The 18,023-nt window shown below is 39.6% G+C and overlaps 1 protein-coding gene across 1 annotated transcript in view; it reads right to left on the reverse strand.

The window, feature by feature from the left end:
- Positions 1-17,503, reverse strand: part of iars1 (isoleucyl-tRNA synthetase 1) — a 125,975-nt gene extending 108,472 nt beyond the window's left edge. Inside the window, exons 1-2 of the mRNA XM_048606306.1 lie at positions 17,476-17,503; positions 3,463-3,561 (exon numbers count right to left, since the gene is read on the reverse strand). Of these exons, the coding sequence (XP_048462263.1) occupies positions 3,463-3,503 (41 nt within the window). The 5' untranslated portion in view covers positions 3,504-3,561; positions 17,476-17,503. The remainder of the gene's footprint in view (positions 1-3,462; positions 3,562-17,475) is intronic.
- Between the last annotated feature and the right edge of the window lie 520 nt (positions 17,504-18,023).

Consider the following 18,023-nt stretch of genomic DNA (forward strand, 5'->3'; position numbering starts at 1 on the left):
AATCTCCCCTCCCCCTACCGCATCCCAAAACCAGTCCAGCTCGTCCCCGCCTCCCTAACCTGTCCTTCCTCCCACCTATCCCCTCCTCCCACCTCAAGCTGCACCCCCATCTCCTACCGACTAACCTCACCCCGCCCCCTTGACCTGTCCGTCCTCCCTGGACTGACCTATCCCCTCCCTAACTCCCCACCTACACTCACCTTTACTGGCTCCATCCCTGCCTCTTTGACCTGTTTGTTTCTTCTCCACCTATCCTCTCCTCTATCCATCTTCTATCCGCCTCCCACTCTCTCCCTATTTATTTCAGAACACCCTTCCCCTCCCCCTTTTCTGATGAAGAGTCTCGGCCCGAAACATCAGCCTTTCTGCTCCTATGATGCTGCTTGGCCTGCTGTGTTCCTCCAGCTCCACACTGTGTTATCTTTGACTCCAGCATCTGCAGTTCTTACTATCTCACAACGAATTTCATAGTCTATTATTGGGGAATTTTAACCTATTGAACACAAAAAGACCATTCTTACAGAATTAAGAGAGCTTAAAGCAACTTTGGAATTTTTACTCAATCTATTCAGCCTTCTAATATTGGACATGAATATTAGTAAATCCTCAAGAACTCCATAAATCAAAATCAAAGCTGCTTCAGAACCTTAAGAGTAGGTTTATTTGAAATCACAAGCCTTTGGAGTGTAGCCCCCTTCGTCGGGTGAAGTGAGAGAGAAGCACACAAACACAGAATTCATAAGCAGAGAGATCAAAAGATCACACAAATGGTGTGAGTGAAGTGTCAAATAATAAGTCTCTGCAGGTGATCAAAAGAGTCAGACGGTGTGAGTGAAGTGTCAACAGCTGAATAACACAGAAGTGGATGACCTACAGTCCAATTAAATGAGGCAGAGAGATAATTACAAAAAGATTAAAAATAAGGGGGTGCTGGAGACATTGCCCAACAATTGCCAGACAGGAACGTTCCCTCCCAGTCAGGGAACATTTCAACGGTCAAGTACATTCAGCCTCTGATCTTCGGGTAAACGTCCTCCAAGGCAACCTTTGAGATACACAACAATGCAGAATTGCTGATCAGGAACTGATTACCAAGTTCTATACCCATGAAGACTGTCTCCACCATGATCTTGGGTACCTGTCACGCTACATGTGACCCCACCACACTGTTCTGTATCTGTAAAATCTCCCTTACTGTCCTGTTTTGACACCATCACCATGACAAATTGTTATGATCTCTCTACTTAATTAGTTTGTACAGTTTTGCATTACTTCTTACTTTGGTTAGACCCTCAGCATGTGACTCTTATACCTACCATGTTATTCCAGCCATTTGGTTTGTCTCCAATGCCACCTCATTTTTAATTTTTTGTAATTATCTCTCTGCCTCATTTAATCGGATTATCGGTCATCCTTCCCCTGTTATTCTGACATTTTACTCACACTATGACTCTCTTGATCACCTGCAGAGACTTATTATTCGACACTCCACTCACACCATTTGTACAATCCTTTCATCTCCCTGCCCTTGATCTCTCTGCCCATAAATTCTGAGTCTGTGTGCTTCTCTCTCACTTCAGCTGACGAAGGGGCTAGGCTTCAAAAGCTTGCAACTTCAAATAAACCTGTTGGACGACAACCTAGTGTCATATGACTTCTGACTACAGTAGTTGGAGACAGTAGGGTGTAATATTGTGTGACTAGTTTCAGCTGGTTCTCTGGACTGCATTAGCTGACTCAGTTCATGGAAAACTCAAATAACTTAAATTCAAGTGGCTTAGCAGATGCATTAAATAAGTTATGTGGAAGCGGTAGCTGGAAACAGAATTTAATTTAAATCATAATGGAATTAAAATTTATTAAAATTCTTCTGTGATTTACAAATCACCTAATGCCAAAATTAAATGCATTTTTCACAGGTTAGTGATTAATGGTAAAGTGCTTTGGTATAGTATCTATGAAAATTACTTCAAATGGCACTCAGTACATTCATGTTTGAAAGTTGAGGGGACTCTTTGGAATCCACACAAGTCCAGTGAATTTTTTGTGCACTCTCTCTAACACATTCATATCCTTTCCAAGTGTGGTGCCAAGAACCAGATGCTCCAGTTGAAGCTGAATCAATGTTTTCTTCAAGTTCAATATAATTTCCTTGTTTCCTTTTTACTCTTTACCCCTATTGATAATGGTAAGGATGCCATATGGTTTACTGTATGTCCTCTCAACCTTTTCTGGCACTTTCAGTAATTTATGCACATATAAATCCAGATTTTTCTCTTCATGTGCTTCATTTAAAAATATAGCTTTAATTTTATTTTGTCTCAGTGTTCTTCCTACTAAAATTAATCATCTCATACATCTCTGCATTGTTTCACCTGCTACTTGTCTGTCCATTCCACCAACCGGTCACGTCTGTCTGAAGTTCCACACTATCCTCAGTTTTGCATAAGCTGCAAATTTTGAAAATTCTGCTATCCAGAACAGGTCAAGGTCATTATTATATATCAGGAAAAGCAAGCGTCCTAACACTAATCACTGGGGAACTCCAATATAAACATTCCTCTTGACTGAAAATTAGTTCACTATGACTTGTTGTTTTCTGTTATTCAACCGTTCATATCCATATTTCTATCATTCCTTTTATTCCAAGAGCTCTGGCTTTGCAGATAAGTCTGTTGTGCAGCACTTTTTCAAATCCCTTTTGGATATCCATGCATTCCACAACAACAGCATTACCTTCATCAGTCATTTCTCAAGCCTCGTCAAAAAACTCAAGTTAGTCAAAGCAACTTAGTTAAATACGATTAGCTTGTAAATCCAGACTGGCTTTCCTTGATTAATTCATACTTGCCCAAGTGATTATTAATTTTCATCTGAATTATCATTTCTAAAAGCTTTCCAACCACCTCGGTTAAACCAACTGGCCTGGAGTTTCTGGGCTTATGTTTAGACCCTTTTAAAAGCAAAGGTGTACAATTTAGAATTCTCCAGTCTTCTGGTACCACTCCCAAATCCAAGGAAAACTGGAAAATTATGACCAGTGCCTCTGCGATTTCCACTTTCACTGTTTTCAGTATCCTTCCATGCATTTCATCTGATGCTGGTGACCTTTAAGTTACTTGGATCAGAATGCAATGCATCAGGTTATAGAAAAGCTTTAATTTTAGATGTTTAGAAGAGCTGCAGATGGAACAATATCGCTGTAAAGTTAAGTGTGTAAAAGTTAAGCATGAAGTTTGTAAACAATGAAAATGATTTCCAATAAAATCCTAAAATGCACAGCACCAAATAGTGCTGTAGAACAATGGGCACTTATAAATCTATTCTTAATGTGCTCTTGTCTCGGACAAATAAACCTCAATAAAAATGAGACACATTGTTGAATCGAAGCAGGGTAGTGAAATTGGGCTGTGAGTCTTAATTTAACAATGCTCATTTTTATTCAGCTGGCCAATACATTACCAGTAGCATTTGTCATTGTTCTCCAGTAGTTTATCCACCATATGTTCCACTCGCACAAACCAACTTGGAACAGCTTTATAAATCAGTGGGGTTTCCGACCTATGGAGAGACATTAACCCATGAGATTGCAGAAGAACAACAGAAAAAAAAATACTTAAAATGTCGTGTACAATGCCTTTAAGCTTAAAGGGACATTAGCTACTTGTGTGAGTTTACAATTCCCTGTAGCATTCTTCACTGCTTCACACAAGTATGAACCTTCAAGTTACAAATTTCAGCAGACTGTTCAGTCATGAGGAACACCACAGCAAGCCCAAGTCCATCCTCACCGATCATACTTTTATAGCCCTCGCCAGTAGCTGGCTGACTGAACATTTTTCTATCTCCAGTCCAGGAACAAAGCACTACCAACTCTGCCAGCACTTCAGTGAAACCAGCATAACCCAGAGAAAGGACATGGAATTTTGCTACTTAGTACCTTAAGTAGTTCCACTTCTCCACCAAATTTCTCTTCCTCACTAGTATACACTAAATTTTCAAAGTACCAGCTTAGTTTCGTGCTCGATTTCAGGAAAGCAGTGATACATCTGGTAATGCCTTTATTATGTTTATTCTTAATCTGTCACTATTCTCAAAAACAGGCTAAATCAGAATTTAGAGATGTCATTTTCTAATCACCTATGCCATCCTTGAATAATAACAATATTATATGTTTCCATTTGAGTTGCAGTACAGTAATGAAAGAACTTCCAGGAGGTTATCATTGATACACTAAGGAAATACGTAGTTTGCTCCTTGCACTCAAGCTATCAATATTTTATGTCACTATTTAAGGTCCAACTTGCTGCTTACATGTAAACTTATAAATGAATAGTTCAGACAGTGACTTAATTGTCAAGTATCATTGAAACCAAATAGAAAGTAAAATGGTTGAAGAATTATGTTGAACGCGTTAAGTTGGCCTCCTATGTTCAACAAGCAGAAGGAGCAATGAAGCCTGCAACAGTTCATAACAGGCATACAACAACTGGATATCCACTGCAATTCAAACCATAAATCTTAGCCTTGTGACAGCATAAGACCACAAGACATAGAAGCAAAATTAAGCCATTCAGTCCAATGAGTCTGCTCTGCATTCAATCATGGATGATATGTTTCTCAATCCCATTCCCCTACCTTCTCCCTGTTACCCTCATTCCCCTTACTAATCAAGATGCTATCTATCTCTATCTCAAATACACTCAATGACTTGGCCTCCACAGCACTCTGCAGTAATGAGTTCCAGAGTCACATGCTCTGGCTGAAGAAACTCCTCCTCATCTCAGTTCTAAAGGGTCATCCCTTCACTCTAAGGCTGTAACCTTCAGTCCAAGTCTCTCTTACCAGTGGAAACATCTTCACCATGTCTACTCTATCCAGGCCTTTCAGTATCTGTCAGTTTCAATGAGTTTCCCATCATTATTCTAATCTCCATCAAGTATAGGACCCAGAGTCTTCAAACGCTCCTCATATGACAAGCCCTTCATTCCCAGATCATTCTTGTGAGCATCCTGTGCTCCCTCCATTGCCAGCACATCCTTCCACAGATATAGGGTCCAATATTATTTTTCTTTATTCATGCACAGGATGAGGGCGCCACTGACCAGGCAGCATGTATTGCCGATTCCTAATTGTCCAGAGGGCAGTTCAGAGTCAACCACATTGCTGTGGGACTGAAGTCACATGTAGACCAGACCAGGTAAGGATGGCAGTTTCTTTCCCGAAAGGACCCAATATTCCAAATGTGGTCTGACCAAAGCCTATGCAGCCTCAGCAGTACACATATCTGCTCTTGTATTCTAACCCTCTTGAAATGAATGCTAATATTTTATTTGCCTTTCTCAATGCTAACTGAACCTCTGTGTTAACCTTCACAGAATCCTGAACTAGGATTTACGAGTCCCTCAGTGCTTCAGATCTCCTAAGCCTTTTCCCATTTTCAAAATTGTCCAAGTCTCTATTCTTCCTAAAAAAAAGACATAACCTCACTTTCCCAACTGAATTCCATCTGCATATTACTGCTCACAGATTGATTTGCTTTCATTTAAAATAGTTTGGGATGGAGATATATCAGTAAACCAACACACTCATTGGATTAGGGTTGGCACCAGGAGCTAAGTCAGTTGAGAGATGGACAGAAGTACAACAGCTGGTTACTTTCATGTCGGGAGGATTAGAAGCTAAATAAGTACATATCTGTTTTAACTTTTAAAATGAAAGAAACCAGGCATCACCTAAGGAATCAGATCACAGACACACATTGTCCCACTGAACTAGACAAAACACGGAATCTAGTGAGCAACAGTTTCCTTCCAATTTATGCCACCAAAAATGAAAATTAATGGTAAAGGATTTATTTTACATGGTAAAAGCTCAAAACTAATTACATACATACACCAATGCTCATACCATATAAAAACCAAAAGAACTGTGGATGCTGTAAATCAGGAACAAAAACAAAGTTGCTGGAAAAGCTCAGCAGGTCTGGCAGCATCTGTGGAGAGTTCTGAGGAAGGGTCACCGGATCCGAAATGTTAACTCTGTTTTCTCCTCCACAGATGCTGCCAGACCTGCTGAGCTTTTCCAGCAACTTTGTTTTTGCTCATACCATATAACATCATCCTGAAACTTTTCATTCACTTCATTAATATTTCACTGGAGTACTCCAAACAAAATTGTAACTCCATCATTCCTCCCAGCAAAGTTAATGAGAATGACAAAATACAAAGGTCCTTAGTGGATACAGATTTTTCATCATAAAGTCTGTTAGATTCATATGTGAAACATATAAATAGCACACTTAATGTTTAAGTAATACAAAATAGTTGACGAAAGCAAAATAAAATCTGTGCTGTTTCTCAACACAGCAAAACACAAACATTGCATTAGATTTAATGTATATTACCTGCACAGTGTCATGTAGTTATCTCTCCTCACCTATAATTGATGAATGGCAGCTTGGGTGAAGGAATTCATTTACGGGCATTTTTGAACCTGAAATGTTGCCATATTCACAAAAGCTGGATTCTAAAGTTAATTTGAGACTGGCCAATGCAGCAATAATCTCAGGGATGTGTGGGTACTTGTCAGGTCACCAGTTTCATTTCTAACAATTTGGTTTTTAAAAAAGTCTCATCTTAAGGTTGGTGACCTCATGCAAATCGCTTCAAGGAATGCTGGATAGATTGCTAAAGCAATCAGGAAACTTGAGCAAACCCAGCAAAGTACACTCAATTTTGGGGAAATTTTAAATGGGGCCCTTAAGTAATGTCTCAGGTCCCCTTATTAGCATATGCAAAGTGATCAACTCTTACATATGCAATATTCAAGCAAACTGCCAAATATGATAAGAAACATTTATTGTGCCTTTGGGATGTAAAACATTTTTGCCATCATTTCATATCCAAGAAATGGGTGAAACAAGATCCAACTTCATCCATTACTTTTGACAATTACTGGGTAGTTACTAATTACAAAATAAATCTCTGACAGAATGTCGTTCCAAACTGAATGCAGCACCTGAATGTGCCCATAACTCAAAGCAGTTTTCTACAAGAGGAAGGATTTGAAGTTCAGAATTGTGCACTTCAGGTCACACCAGTATTGATCTGCTTAATTGATGTAGATGAGTTGTGTCATTGACTCCAGAGCTTCTGAGGTCCTTGATTTATCATTATGATGCAGCATGTTCAAATTACTTCTTCCAATAAGACGATTAAATATAGGAGCAGAAGTAGGCCTTTTTGCCCATTGATTCTGCTGTACCAATCAATTAAATCATGTCTCATTTGATAATCTTCAACTCAACTTGCCTTCCAGGTTCGTAGTTCCTTGAAGGTGAAGCCGCAGGTAGACAGGGTAGTGAAGAAGGCATTTGGTACGCTTGCCTTTATTGGTTAATGCATTGAGTACAGGATTTGGAAGGTCATGTTATGGCCGTACAGAACATTGGTTAAGCTACTTTTGGAATACTGTGATCGATTCTGGTTTGCCTGCTATAGGAAATAATGTTGTTAAATTTGAAAAGGTTCAGAAAAGATTTATATTATATTCAGAAAAGATGTTGCCAAGGTTGCAGGGTTTGAGCTGGAGGGACAGGCTGAATAGGCTGGGGCTGTTTTCCCTGGAGCGTCAGAGGCTCTAGGGTAGCTTTACAGAGGTTTATAAAATCATGAGGGGCAAAGATAGGGTGAATGGCCAAGGTCTCTATCCTAGGGTAGGGGAGTCCCAACTGGAGGGAATAGATTTAAGATGAGAGGGGAAAGATTTAAAGGGATCTAAGGGGCAACTTTTTTTTTTAAAACGCAGAGGGTAGTGCATATATGGAACAAGCTGCCAGAGGAAGTGGCAGACACTGGTACAAGTACAACATTTAGAAGGTATCTGGATGCGTAAGTGAATAGGAAAGGTTCGGATATCTGGTCGGCAAGGACGAGTTGGACCAAAGGGTCTGTTTCTGTGCTGTGCAACTGTAACTCCATTATTCTCATCCTCATAATCCTCGAGTCCCTGACTGATGAAAACTTTGTCTCTCAGCCTTGAATATATTTCACAAACCAGCTTCAACAGCCTTCTGTGGTACAGAATTGCACAGATTCACTACACCCAGAAAAAAATCCGTCTAATTTACTGCCTTAAATGGGGGACTTCGAGTCGGAGGTTATACCATCTGGTTTTAGACTCCCCCACAAAGGGAAACAACCTCTCCGCATGTAACCCGCCAAGCCCCTATTTTAACTTATTTTTAGTCTATTTTCTCCTTCTATTATTTTTTGGTCATCTGTTATTGGTTTTTAATTTTTCTTTCAAATCCTCTCTGCCACACTGTTCTTTGTTTCAACTTAATTTTATCCTTAACTTTCTTGGTTAACCATGCCCAGTTTATCCCCCTCGTGGAATTTTTCTTCCTGATTGGGATATATCTTTGCTGTATATAAATTGTGAAGATATTTCACATTGGGAAGACTAGAACGCCAAATGCAGTAATTTAAAGGGGAAAATCATAGGTTGCATCACTTCAGAAAATTTGGTATTAATTTTAGTTTATTCACTCTTTTGTAGTGCTGCAGGAGAGGACTGAAGAGCAAATGTCATCATGAGTTGAAACGGTGGAGGAGGGTGGAGATAATTCTATTACAAAGTCATACAGTTGTTTTTCCAAAATACACAAGAATGGCAAAAACAAAACTGTCAAATTTTTGATGAACTACATGCAGAGTTAGCCTTGACCAAAACACATCCATATAAGTGACTCTGAGATGACATGATGTTCCCTGTCGAAAGGAAACTCTATCTGACAACTGATTTAATCAAATGTCACTGAAATTCAGTTAATACAATTTACATGCAAATTTCTTGGCAACTTACAAATAAAAGTAGTTTACAGTTCAATTTTTTAAAAAAATCTTCCTTTCCATTTCTTTCAGTATATGACAATCATTTGTTCATGAGCTCTATATTTCAGAATACAAGACTAAGACTGGAAGAGTACGATAAAATATATGTAAAATGAAATTACTGTTTTCCCACCCAAGTCTCCTAGACACCGATTCTACTTTTTTTTCCATTTTAGGTTTTTGGGCATCCATTCTGATTTAATTAACTGAAGAACAAACTACCAAGGTAAGACACTGCTCAATTCATCACTGAAGCAATATAAAAGACGATTTTCAAGAGCTCCCAGGGCAATCCCAAGCAAGCTTACATAATGTCACATCTCAAGAAGCATTAAAAGTAATAAATGCTAGTGAAATGACAAAGGAACTGTTTGCCAATAGTAAACATGGACCAGATATAAATGCTGAAATGATGCATTAAAAGAATTATTGGTACACTTGTATAATTGGAATGGAACCAAAAAGACTCTCAATAACAATCACTCAAAGGCCACAAAATGTCAAAGGTGTGTAAAAACAAAACGTGGAGATAGTCAACAAGTCTGGCATCTGTGCAGACAGAAACAAAGTGAACAAGTTTAACCTTGTCAAAACTTATCCACTTGCACAAAAGGACCAAAGTTTTACTTTGATGCATTTTCCTCACGAAGGGGCACAGAATCATAGAATTGTTGTGGTGCAAAATGAAGGCCATTTGTCCCATCTAACACTAACACTATCAATTTCCTTCCTTTTTTCCATAACTCTGCACACTGTTAATATTTAAATTATTATCCAGTGCTCTCTTGAATTCCTGAATTGAACCAACCTTCATCATACTTCCAGGCAGTGCATTTCATACACTGACTACTCTGCGTGAAAATGTTTTTTCTCACCTTGCATTTGCTTCCTTTGTAAAATAGTTTAAAACAGTGTCCTCAGGTTCCTAATCCATTGACAAGTACAGTTTCTCCCTATCTAATCTGCCCAGACCCCTTGTGATTTTAAAAACTTCTATCAAAACTCTCATGTCTTCTCTTCTCCAAGGAAAACACAGTGTGAACTTCTCCAATCTTCCTTCATAACTGAAGTGTTTATCCCCGGAACCATTCTCATAAATTTCTTCTGCTCTCTCTCCAGTGCATTTGCTATCCTTTCCACAGCATGCTGCCCAGAACTGTAAACAATACTCCAGAAAAAGTCTAATAGTGTTTTATACAATTTCATCATAACCTCACTGCTCTTATACACCATGCCCCTATTTATGAAACCAAGAATACTGTATGCTTCATTAACATCTCTCTAACCATTAAAGTCATTTTAAATGACTTATGTACATAAACACCCAGATTTCTCTGTTCCTACATGATTTACAATAGTACCCTTTGTTGTATACTGTCTCTCCATGATCTTTGCACCAAAGTGCATCATCTCACACATATCTGCACTGAACTTTATCTGCCAAGTATCCACCGACTCCACCAGTATCCTCGGCCTAAGGATCTTCACCTACTTCATCAATGACCTTTTCTCCATCGTAAGGTCAGAAGTGGAGATGTTCACTGATGATTGCACAATGTACAACAACATTCGTGACTCCTCATACACCGAAGCAGCCCATGTCCAAATGCGGCAAGACCTGCACAATATTCAGATTTGGGCTAAAGTGTTAGGTAATATTTGTGCCACACAAAATGTCACACAATGACCATCTCCAATAAGAGACAATCTAATTAGCACTCCTCAATATTCAATTGAGTTACCATCAGTGAATCCCCCACAATCAAAATCCTGGGTGGTTAGCATCGACTAGAAAATGAATTGGACTAGCCATATTAATACTGTGACTACAATAGGAGGTCTGTGCCTAGAATCCTTCAGTGAGTAACTCACCTCTTGACTCCTGAAAGCTGTCCATCATCTACAAGACACAAGTCAGGAGTATGATGAATGCTCCCCAGTTGCTTGGATGAGTGTAGTTCCAACACCACTCAAGAAGTTTGATATTATCCAAGACAGACAGCTCACATGACTGGCATCACAGCCACTAGTTCCCTCCATTACCAAAACTAAGTAGCAGCTGTGTGCACCATTTACAAGATGCAGTGCAACAATTCAACAAAGATCCTTAGACACTACCATTGAAACCCATGGCCACAGCCACCTAGAAGGACAAGGGCAGCATGTACATGGGAACACCACCATCTGCAAGTTCATCTCCAAACAACTCAGCATCCTTACTTGGAAATACATTGCTGATCTTTCACTGCCGCTGGGACAAAATCCGAGAATTCTTTCCCTAATGATGTTTGGGTCAACCTACAGCACACAGATGAATACAGCAGTTCAATAAGGCAGCTCATCACCACCTTCTCAAGGGCAACTAGGCATTAGCAGTAAATGCTAGCTCAGCCTGCAACATCCATGACCCATGAATTAATTAAAAACTCCATTCCTCTCTTCATTGATGCTGCACAACCTGCATGACCTGCCAGTATTTTGCCTTTTTATTTCAGATTTCCAGCATCCACAATATTTTGCTTCCGTTAAAAAGGAATCTAAAACAAAAGGAATCATAATCCTAAAGTTAGACCTAAGTCAGAATTCTCTCCCCGCAAAACTCTGGGCAAAATTAAATTTTTAAAAAATTAGATAAGATCTTTTGCCCCTAGCACAAATGTGACTAGTTTCCAAGGGTGTGGCATATCATTCATAATCTTGGCATTCCATTTGATGCTAACGGTAGCTTCAAATTCCATACCCCCTCGAGCATCAAGATCACTTATTTCCACCTCTATAACAGTAGCAGACTCTAGCTCTGCCTCAGCTCATTTTCAGTTGAAATTTCATCATGCCTTCGTTAGCTTCAATGTCATTGCCATCGCTGAATTCCACAGCAGCAGCATCTTGGGGATTTTGGGCGCTGCTCCAAAAGCACACAAGCTCCATACCATTCAGGCCAAAGCAGCCCACTCAATCGGTAACCAATCTACCATCTGAAAAATTCTTCCTTCTTCGTAGGTAGTCCTTCAGAATCATGGATGACTTGCTTTCATTCTCATTTGCTGAGGTCTGAGAGAGTAGATAAGTCCAATGCACCTTGTACAGACTCTACCACATTCAGGAGGTTTGTGTGAGCTCAGATGCCTTGACTACACCTCTGCATATTCCTAATACAATCACTGAATGTGTTCAGTAACTGCTCAAAAACACATTTTCTATTCAAAATAAAAAACTGAAAGAACTGTGGATGCTGTAAATCAGGAACAAAAACAGAAGTTGCTGGTAAAGCTCAGCAGGTCTGGCAGCATCTGTGAACAGAAATCAGAGTTAGCGTTTCAGGTCCACTGACCTTTCCTCAGAACTGATTGGAAAATATCGGTTTATATGCAAAAGATAGGGTGGTGGCAGAGGGTAAGGAGTAAATGATAGGTGGGAATAGAGCCCAAAGAGACAGAAGAGCAGTTGGAGACACAAAGGAGTAACATATGAGGAGCATTTGAGGACTCTAGGACTATACTCATTGGAGTTTAGACGGATGAGGGGGGATCTAATTGAAACTTTCAGAGTACTGAATGGCCTAGACAAAGTGGATGTTGGGAGGATGTTTCCATTGGTAGGAGAGTCGAGGGCCCGAGGGCACAGCCTAAAACGGAAGACCTTTTAGAACAGAGATAAGGAGAAAGTACTTCAGTCAGAGAGTGATGAATCTGTGGAATTCACTGCCACAGAAGGCTGTGGAGGCCAGGTCATTGAATACATTTAAGACTGAGATAGATAGGTTCTTGATTATCAAGGGGATCAAGGGTTACAGGGAGAAAGCAAGAGAATGGGGTTGAGGAACTTATCAGCCATGATTGAATGGCGGAGCAGACTCAGTGGGCTGAATGGCCTAATTTCTGCTCCTATGTCTAATGGTCTTATATTCTCCCTTCTCAGACCTAACCGAGGTTTGCGATCTACATTGCAATCAGCCTACACTGGTCCACAGCTGCCTCAGGAACCACAAACCTTGCCCACATCTCACCTAATGAGATCATGCACCAAATTCTGAATGGACCTCAAGTCTTTGACATGAGCTATGCCAATGATGGAAAACTATCTAAATCTCGAACAACAATGGGTATTTCAAAAATGCTTAAGAAGTGCACATAACACACTGATTAAGTGTTTCAATTGGTATTAGTATGAAACGTAACAACAGCAAGTGGTTTTATTTTACTTGAATCATTTACTATACTCATGAAATTAAATACATTCACACTGCCATTATTTTTCAGTCCAAGTAGCTGTGACAGCACAAGTCCAGAAAATTCATAACAGCCATTGATTCGATTGTGGAATACAGCAATGGTGATCAACTATTCATACTTTGAGGTAGAATGTAATACTCAAGTTCGTGCTATATTCTTCTAAACAAGCCTGTTCATGAGTGGTCAGCTTTTCAAAGTTGACATTTATGCATCAGAAATACACAGAGATACATGGACAAAAGTGTAGTTCTTTGACTGCGTTGATTTATTTCATTTTAGCTGAGGCAGACACATGATTGTTGCAATTGGCTGGAACACATTTTGGTTACAGATGCTAAATTTCACTACTGATCCTGTTTAGATCAGCCATGACATCATTAATAGCAGAACAGACGGAATTGACTGAATGGCCTCCTTCTCCTTTTACATTCTTACATCTTATGGCAGTTTAGGTCAAACCAACTATTACTACGTTTCGGATTAAATTAACTTAAATTATGGAAATTTGTTCTCCAGACAGATATTTTTTCTAAGGTTTGACCAACTTCGGAACTCTGCCTCAGATGGCAGTGGTAGGAAGTTCATTGAAAATTTTTAAGGCACAGATAGATTGATTCTTGCTCGGCAAAGGAATCAAAGGTTATCAAGGTAAATAGGAATGTGGAATTTGAAACAAACACATCAGCCATGATGTTGATGAATGATAGAGCAGTTTTGAGGGGATAGATGGCCTACTTTTCCAAATTTGTATGTTATATATCATCTCCAACTCCATGACCTGTCATAGAGGCATAGAGTTGTCTCGCATGGAAGCAGATATTTGGGTCCTACTTGAACATGAAGACCAGGTTTCCTAAATAAATCTAGTCTCATTTGCCAGCATTTGGCCGATATCCCTCTAAACCCTTCCTAATCCTATACCAATCCAGACGTCTGTTAAATGTTGTAATCGTATCAGCCTCCACTACCTTCTCTGGCAATTCATTCCATACATGCACCACCCTCTGCGTGAAAACATTACCTCTTAGGTCCCTTTTAAATCTTTCCCCCTCACTTTAAACCTATGCCCTCTAGTTTTGGAGTCCCGCACCCCAGGGAAAAGACCTTGGCTTTTCACCCTATCCATGCCCCTCATGATTCTGTAAACCTCTATAAGTTCACTCCTCTGCCTCCGACGCTCCAGGGAAAACAGCCTCCAGCCTATTCAGCCTCTCCCTATAGCTCAAACCCTCCAACCCTACCAACATCCTTGTAAATCTTTTCTGAACCCTTTTAAGTTTCACAACATCCTTCCTATAGCAGGGAGATGAAAATTGCACGCAGTATTCCAATAGTGGCCTCACCAATGTCCTGTACCGCCAAAACATGACCTCCCAATCCCTACACTCAATGCACTAACCAATAAAGACATGCATACCAAATGCCTTCTTCACTATTCTGTCTACCTGGGACTCCACTTTTAAGGAACTATGAATGTGCACTCCAAGGTCTCTTTGTTCAGCCACACTCCCAGGACTTTATCATTAAGTGCATAAGTCCTTACCCTGATCTACCTTTCCAAAATGCAGTACTTCACATTTATCTAAATTAAACTCCATCTGCCACTCCTTAGCCCATTGCCTCATCTGATCAAGGTCCTGTTGTACTCTGAGGTAACCCTTTTCGCTCTCGACTAAGCCTCCAATTTTGGTATCATCTGCAAACTTACTAACCATACCTCCAATGCCCACATCCAAATCATTGAGATAAATGACAAAACCAGTGGACCCAGCACCAATCCTTGTGGCACACTGCTGGTCACAGGCCTCCAGTCTGAAAAGCAACCCTCCACAACCACTCTGTCTTCTACCTTTGAGCCAGTTCTATATCCAAATGGCTCGTTCTCCCTCTATTCCATGTGATCTAACCTTGCTAACCAGTCTACCTTGAAGAACCTTGTTGAATGCCTTAATGAAGTCCATATTGATCACATCCGCCACTCTGTCCTCATCAACACTCTTCTTTACTTCTTCCAAAAAAAACTCAAAACTCAGTTAGTGAGACATGATTTCCCACACACAATCCCTAATCAGTCCTCACCTTTCCAAATACATGTAAATCCTGTCCCTCAGGATTCCCTCCAACAACTGTGATAGATATAGGACAGATGTCAGAGGTAGGTTCTTTACTCAGAGAGTAGTAAGGGCGTGGAATGCCCTGCCTGCAAAAGTAGTAGACTTGCCAACTTTAAGGGCATTTAAATGGTCATTGGATAAACATATGGATGATAATGGAATAGTTTAGGTTAGATGGGCTTCAGATTGGTTTCACAGGTCGGCGCAACATCGAGGGCCGAAGGGCCTGTACTGCGCTGTAATGTTCTATGTTCTAACTTGCTCATCACTGATGTCAGGCTCACTGGTCTATAGTTCCCTGGCTTTTCCTTACCACCTTAATAGTGGCATCATGTTAGCCAACCTCCAGTCTTCTGCCACCTCAACTGTGGCTATCAACGATACAAATCTCTCAGCAACAGGCCCAGTAATCACTTGCCTAGCTTCCCACACAGAGTTCGAGGTACACCTGATCAGGTCCCAGGGATGTATCCACCTTTATGCACTTTAAGACGTCCAGCATCTCCTCTTCTGTAATTTGGACATTTTTCAAGATGTCGCTATGTAATTCCCCACATTCCCTATCTTGCATATCCTTCTCCACACTAAACACTGATGCAAAATACTCATTTTGTATCTCCCCCATCTCCTGTGATTCCACACATAACTGGCCTTGTTGACCTTTAAAGGGCTCTATTCTCTCCCTAGTTACTCTTTTGTCCTTATTGCATATATAGAACCCCTTTGGATTCTCCTTAATCCTACTTCCCAAAGCTATCTCATGTCCCCTTTTTGCTCTCCTGATTTCTCTCAAGTATACTTCTACAGCCTTTCTACTCTTCTCGGGATTCACTCAATCCCTGCTGTCTATACCTGACATATGCTTCCTTATTTTTCTTGATGAAAACCTCACTTTCTTTAGTCATCCAGCCTTGCCCTTCACCCTAACAGGACTAGTGTCTCTGGACTCTTGTGGTCTCATTTTTGATGGCTTCCCATTTTCCAGCCATTCCTTTACCTACAAACATCTGCTCCCAAATAAGTTTGAAAGTTCTTGCCTAATATCGTCAAAATTGGCCTTGTATTCTAATCTTTTGTGTGGTGCACATCTACTAGTTCCTCTAACTAGCATGGCAGATAATGTTCAAAAACAGAAACAATTTTATTTCCTAACAAGATTTTCAGTTCATAAAACTACATTGACTTTTTCGAGTCATATTATTTCCAAGTGCATTAATTAGATATCTCTTAGCAATAAATTTTTCCTTTCAATCCCGTTTTTCTCTCTCCTTGCTTTCTTGAAGAAAAGTATTACATTTGCAAATTTCAAAATGTTTGAGACTGTACCTGACCTAATATGGTGAAAGATGCAAAACATATATTTTGGAATTTGGATTTCAAAACGGAGGTAGATGTGGGTCAGTTCTGTGGAGTTGTTTTTTAAGCAAAGGTCAGAAAGTTAATTTGGAAAGGTTATCCAAATATATCAGTTCCAGGAATATGATGGCAGTCACACTCCTGGGAGAACTTCTGTTGTGTTAATAAATAAAAAATACAAAACATATACTTTACGACAGTCAGAATAAACATATTAAGGCAATTGGTTTAATTTTCATTCAGAATAGAAGGATCAGAGTTCTAGTTCAAAAGAACCTAGAATTCAGTTCAGAAGGTAGACAGGTTTCTCATGTTTCACACCAATTGCTGTAAACACAACCTTGGAGTGACTGCATGCATGTGCAGCTATAAGGAAACATTGCTTCAAATCCACCCCCATTAGTTTTAAGGTATTTCTCCTTAACTTATTTGCTGGTGCCCTTTTATGTCTGCATGTTCTGTCTTCCCTATCACACTTGGGTCACAATTACGCCGCCTTTTTCTTTCTTTTGAATTTCCCAGTGTCCTCTCCCCACCCAAATCCTGGCTATTTAGCTTAAAGGTCACGCCAAAGTCCTAGTTATGTGACATGGAAGGACATTTGGTTCAAGCATGGCTTCATCAGTAATAGTGCCAGTGCCCCATGAGTCAAAACAATTTCTCCCACACGACTATAGATGAAAAAGAGACCACACAGTGTCCTTAAGAACTTAGATATTTCTTGATAACCTAGCAAATCATTTTTTTTGTGATCAATGTATGCAAAGGTAAATTAAACCCTTTTTTTTTTACATAAACTGAATGCTAGCATGCAAAATTTTAAATCACTTTCTTATAACATTTCTGAAGACGACATGCATTTCCTATAGCACTTATCTCCAACAAAATGGATAATTGTGCTTGTAAGTACCACTGTGTACAGCACTTACCTCCAACAAAATGGATAATTGTGCTTGTAAGTACTGCTGTGTACCACTCGGCCCTTCTCTTTCAGATATTTAAGGATATGCTTGTCAGCATCCTAAAAGAATAAAATCAGAACTCAGGCAACTGCTGATAGTTATTTTCACTATTTTATGTTAAAATGTCGGAACTTAATGGATATTTATTGTTGTTAAAAAAAACCTAAGTTCTTCGACATAAACTTGAACAGCAAAAAGCATAATTAGTTTTAAAAACTAGTTATTTTACTATATTCCGACATATTGAATTAAATCAAATGAAAGCAAATCATTTTTCAGAACTGGCACTGCATTAAGTCACTGTGGTTTACGGTGATTAACTGCAAATCTTTGCACAGTAACATAACACTTTTACATGGATAAACAGCATATTATAAAATGTAACATCCCCTTGTCTATTTAAATAATCCTTCCAAAACTGCAACATATAACAACCATCCACTAACCTTAACATACAATCCA

This window comes from Rhincodon typus, chromosome 16, assembly GCF_021869965.1.
Source record: "Rhincodon typus isolate 14 chromosome 16, sRhiTyp1.1, whole genome shotgun sequence".
NCBI lineage: Eukaryota > Metazoa > Chordata > Chondrichthyes > Orectolobiformes > Rhincodontidae > Rhincodon > Rhincodon typus.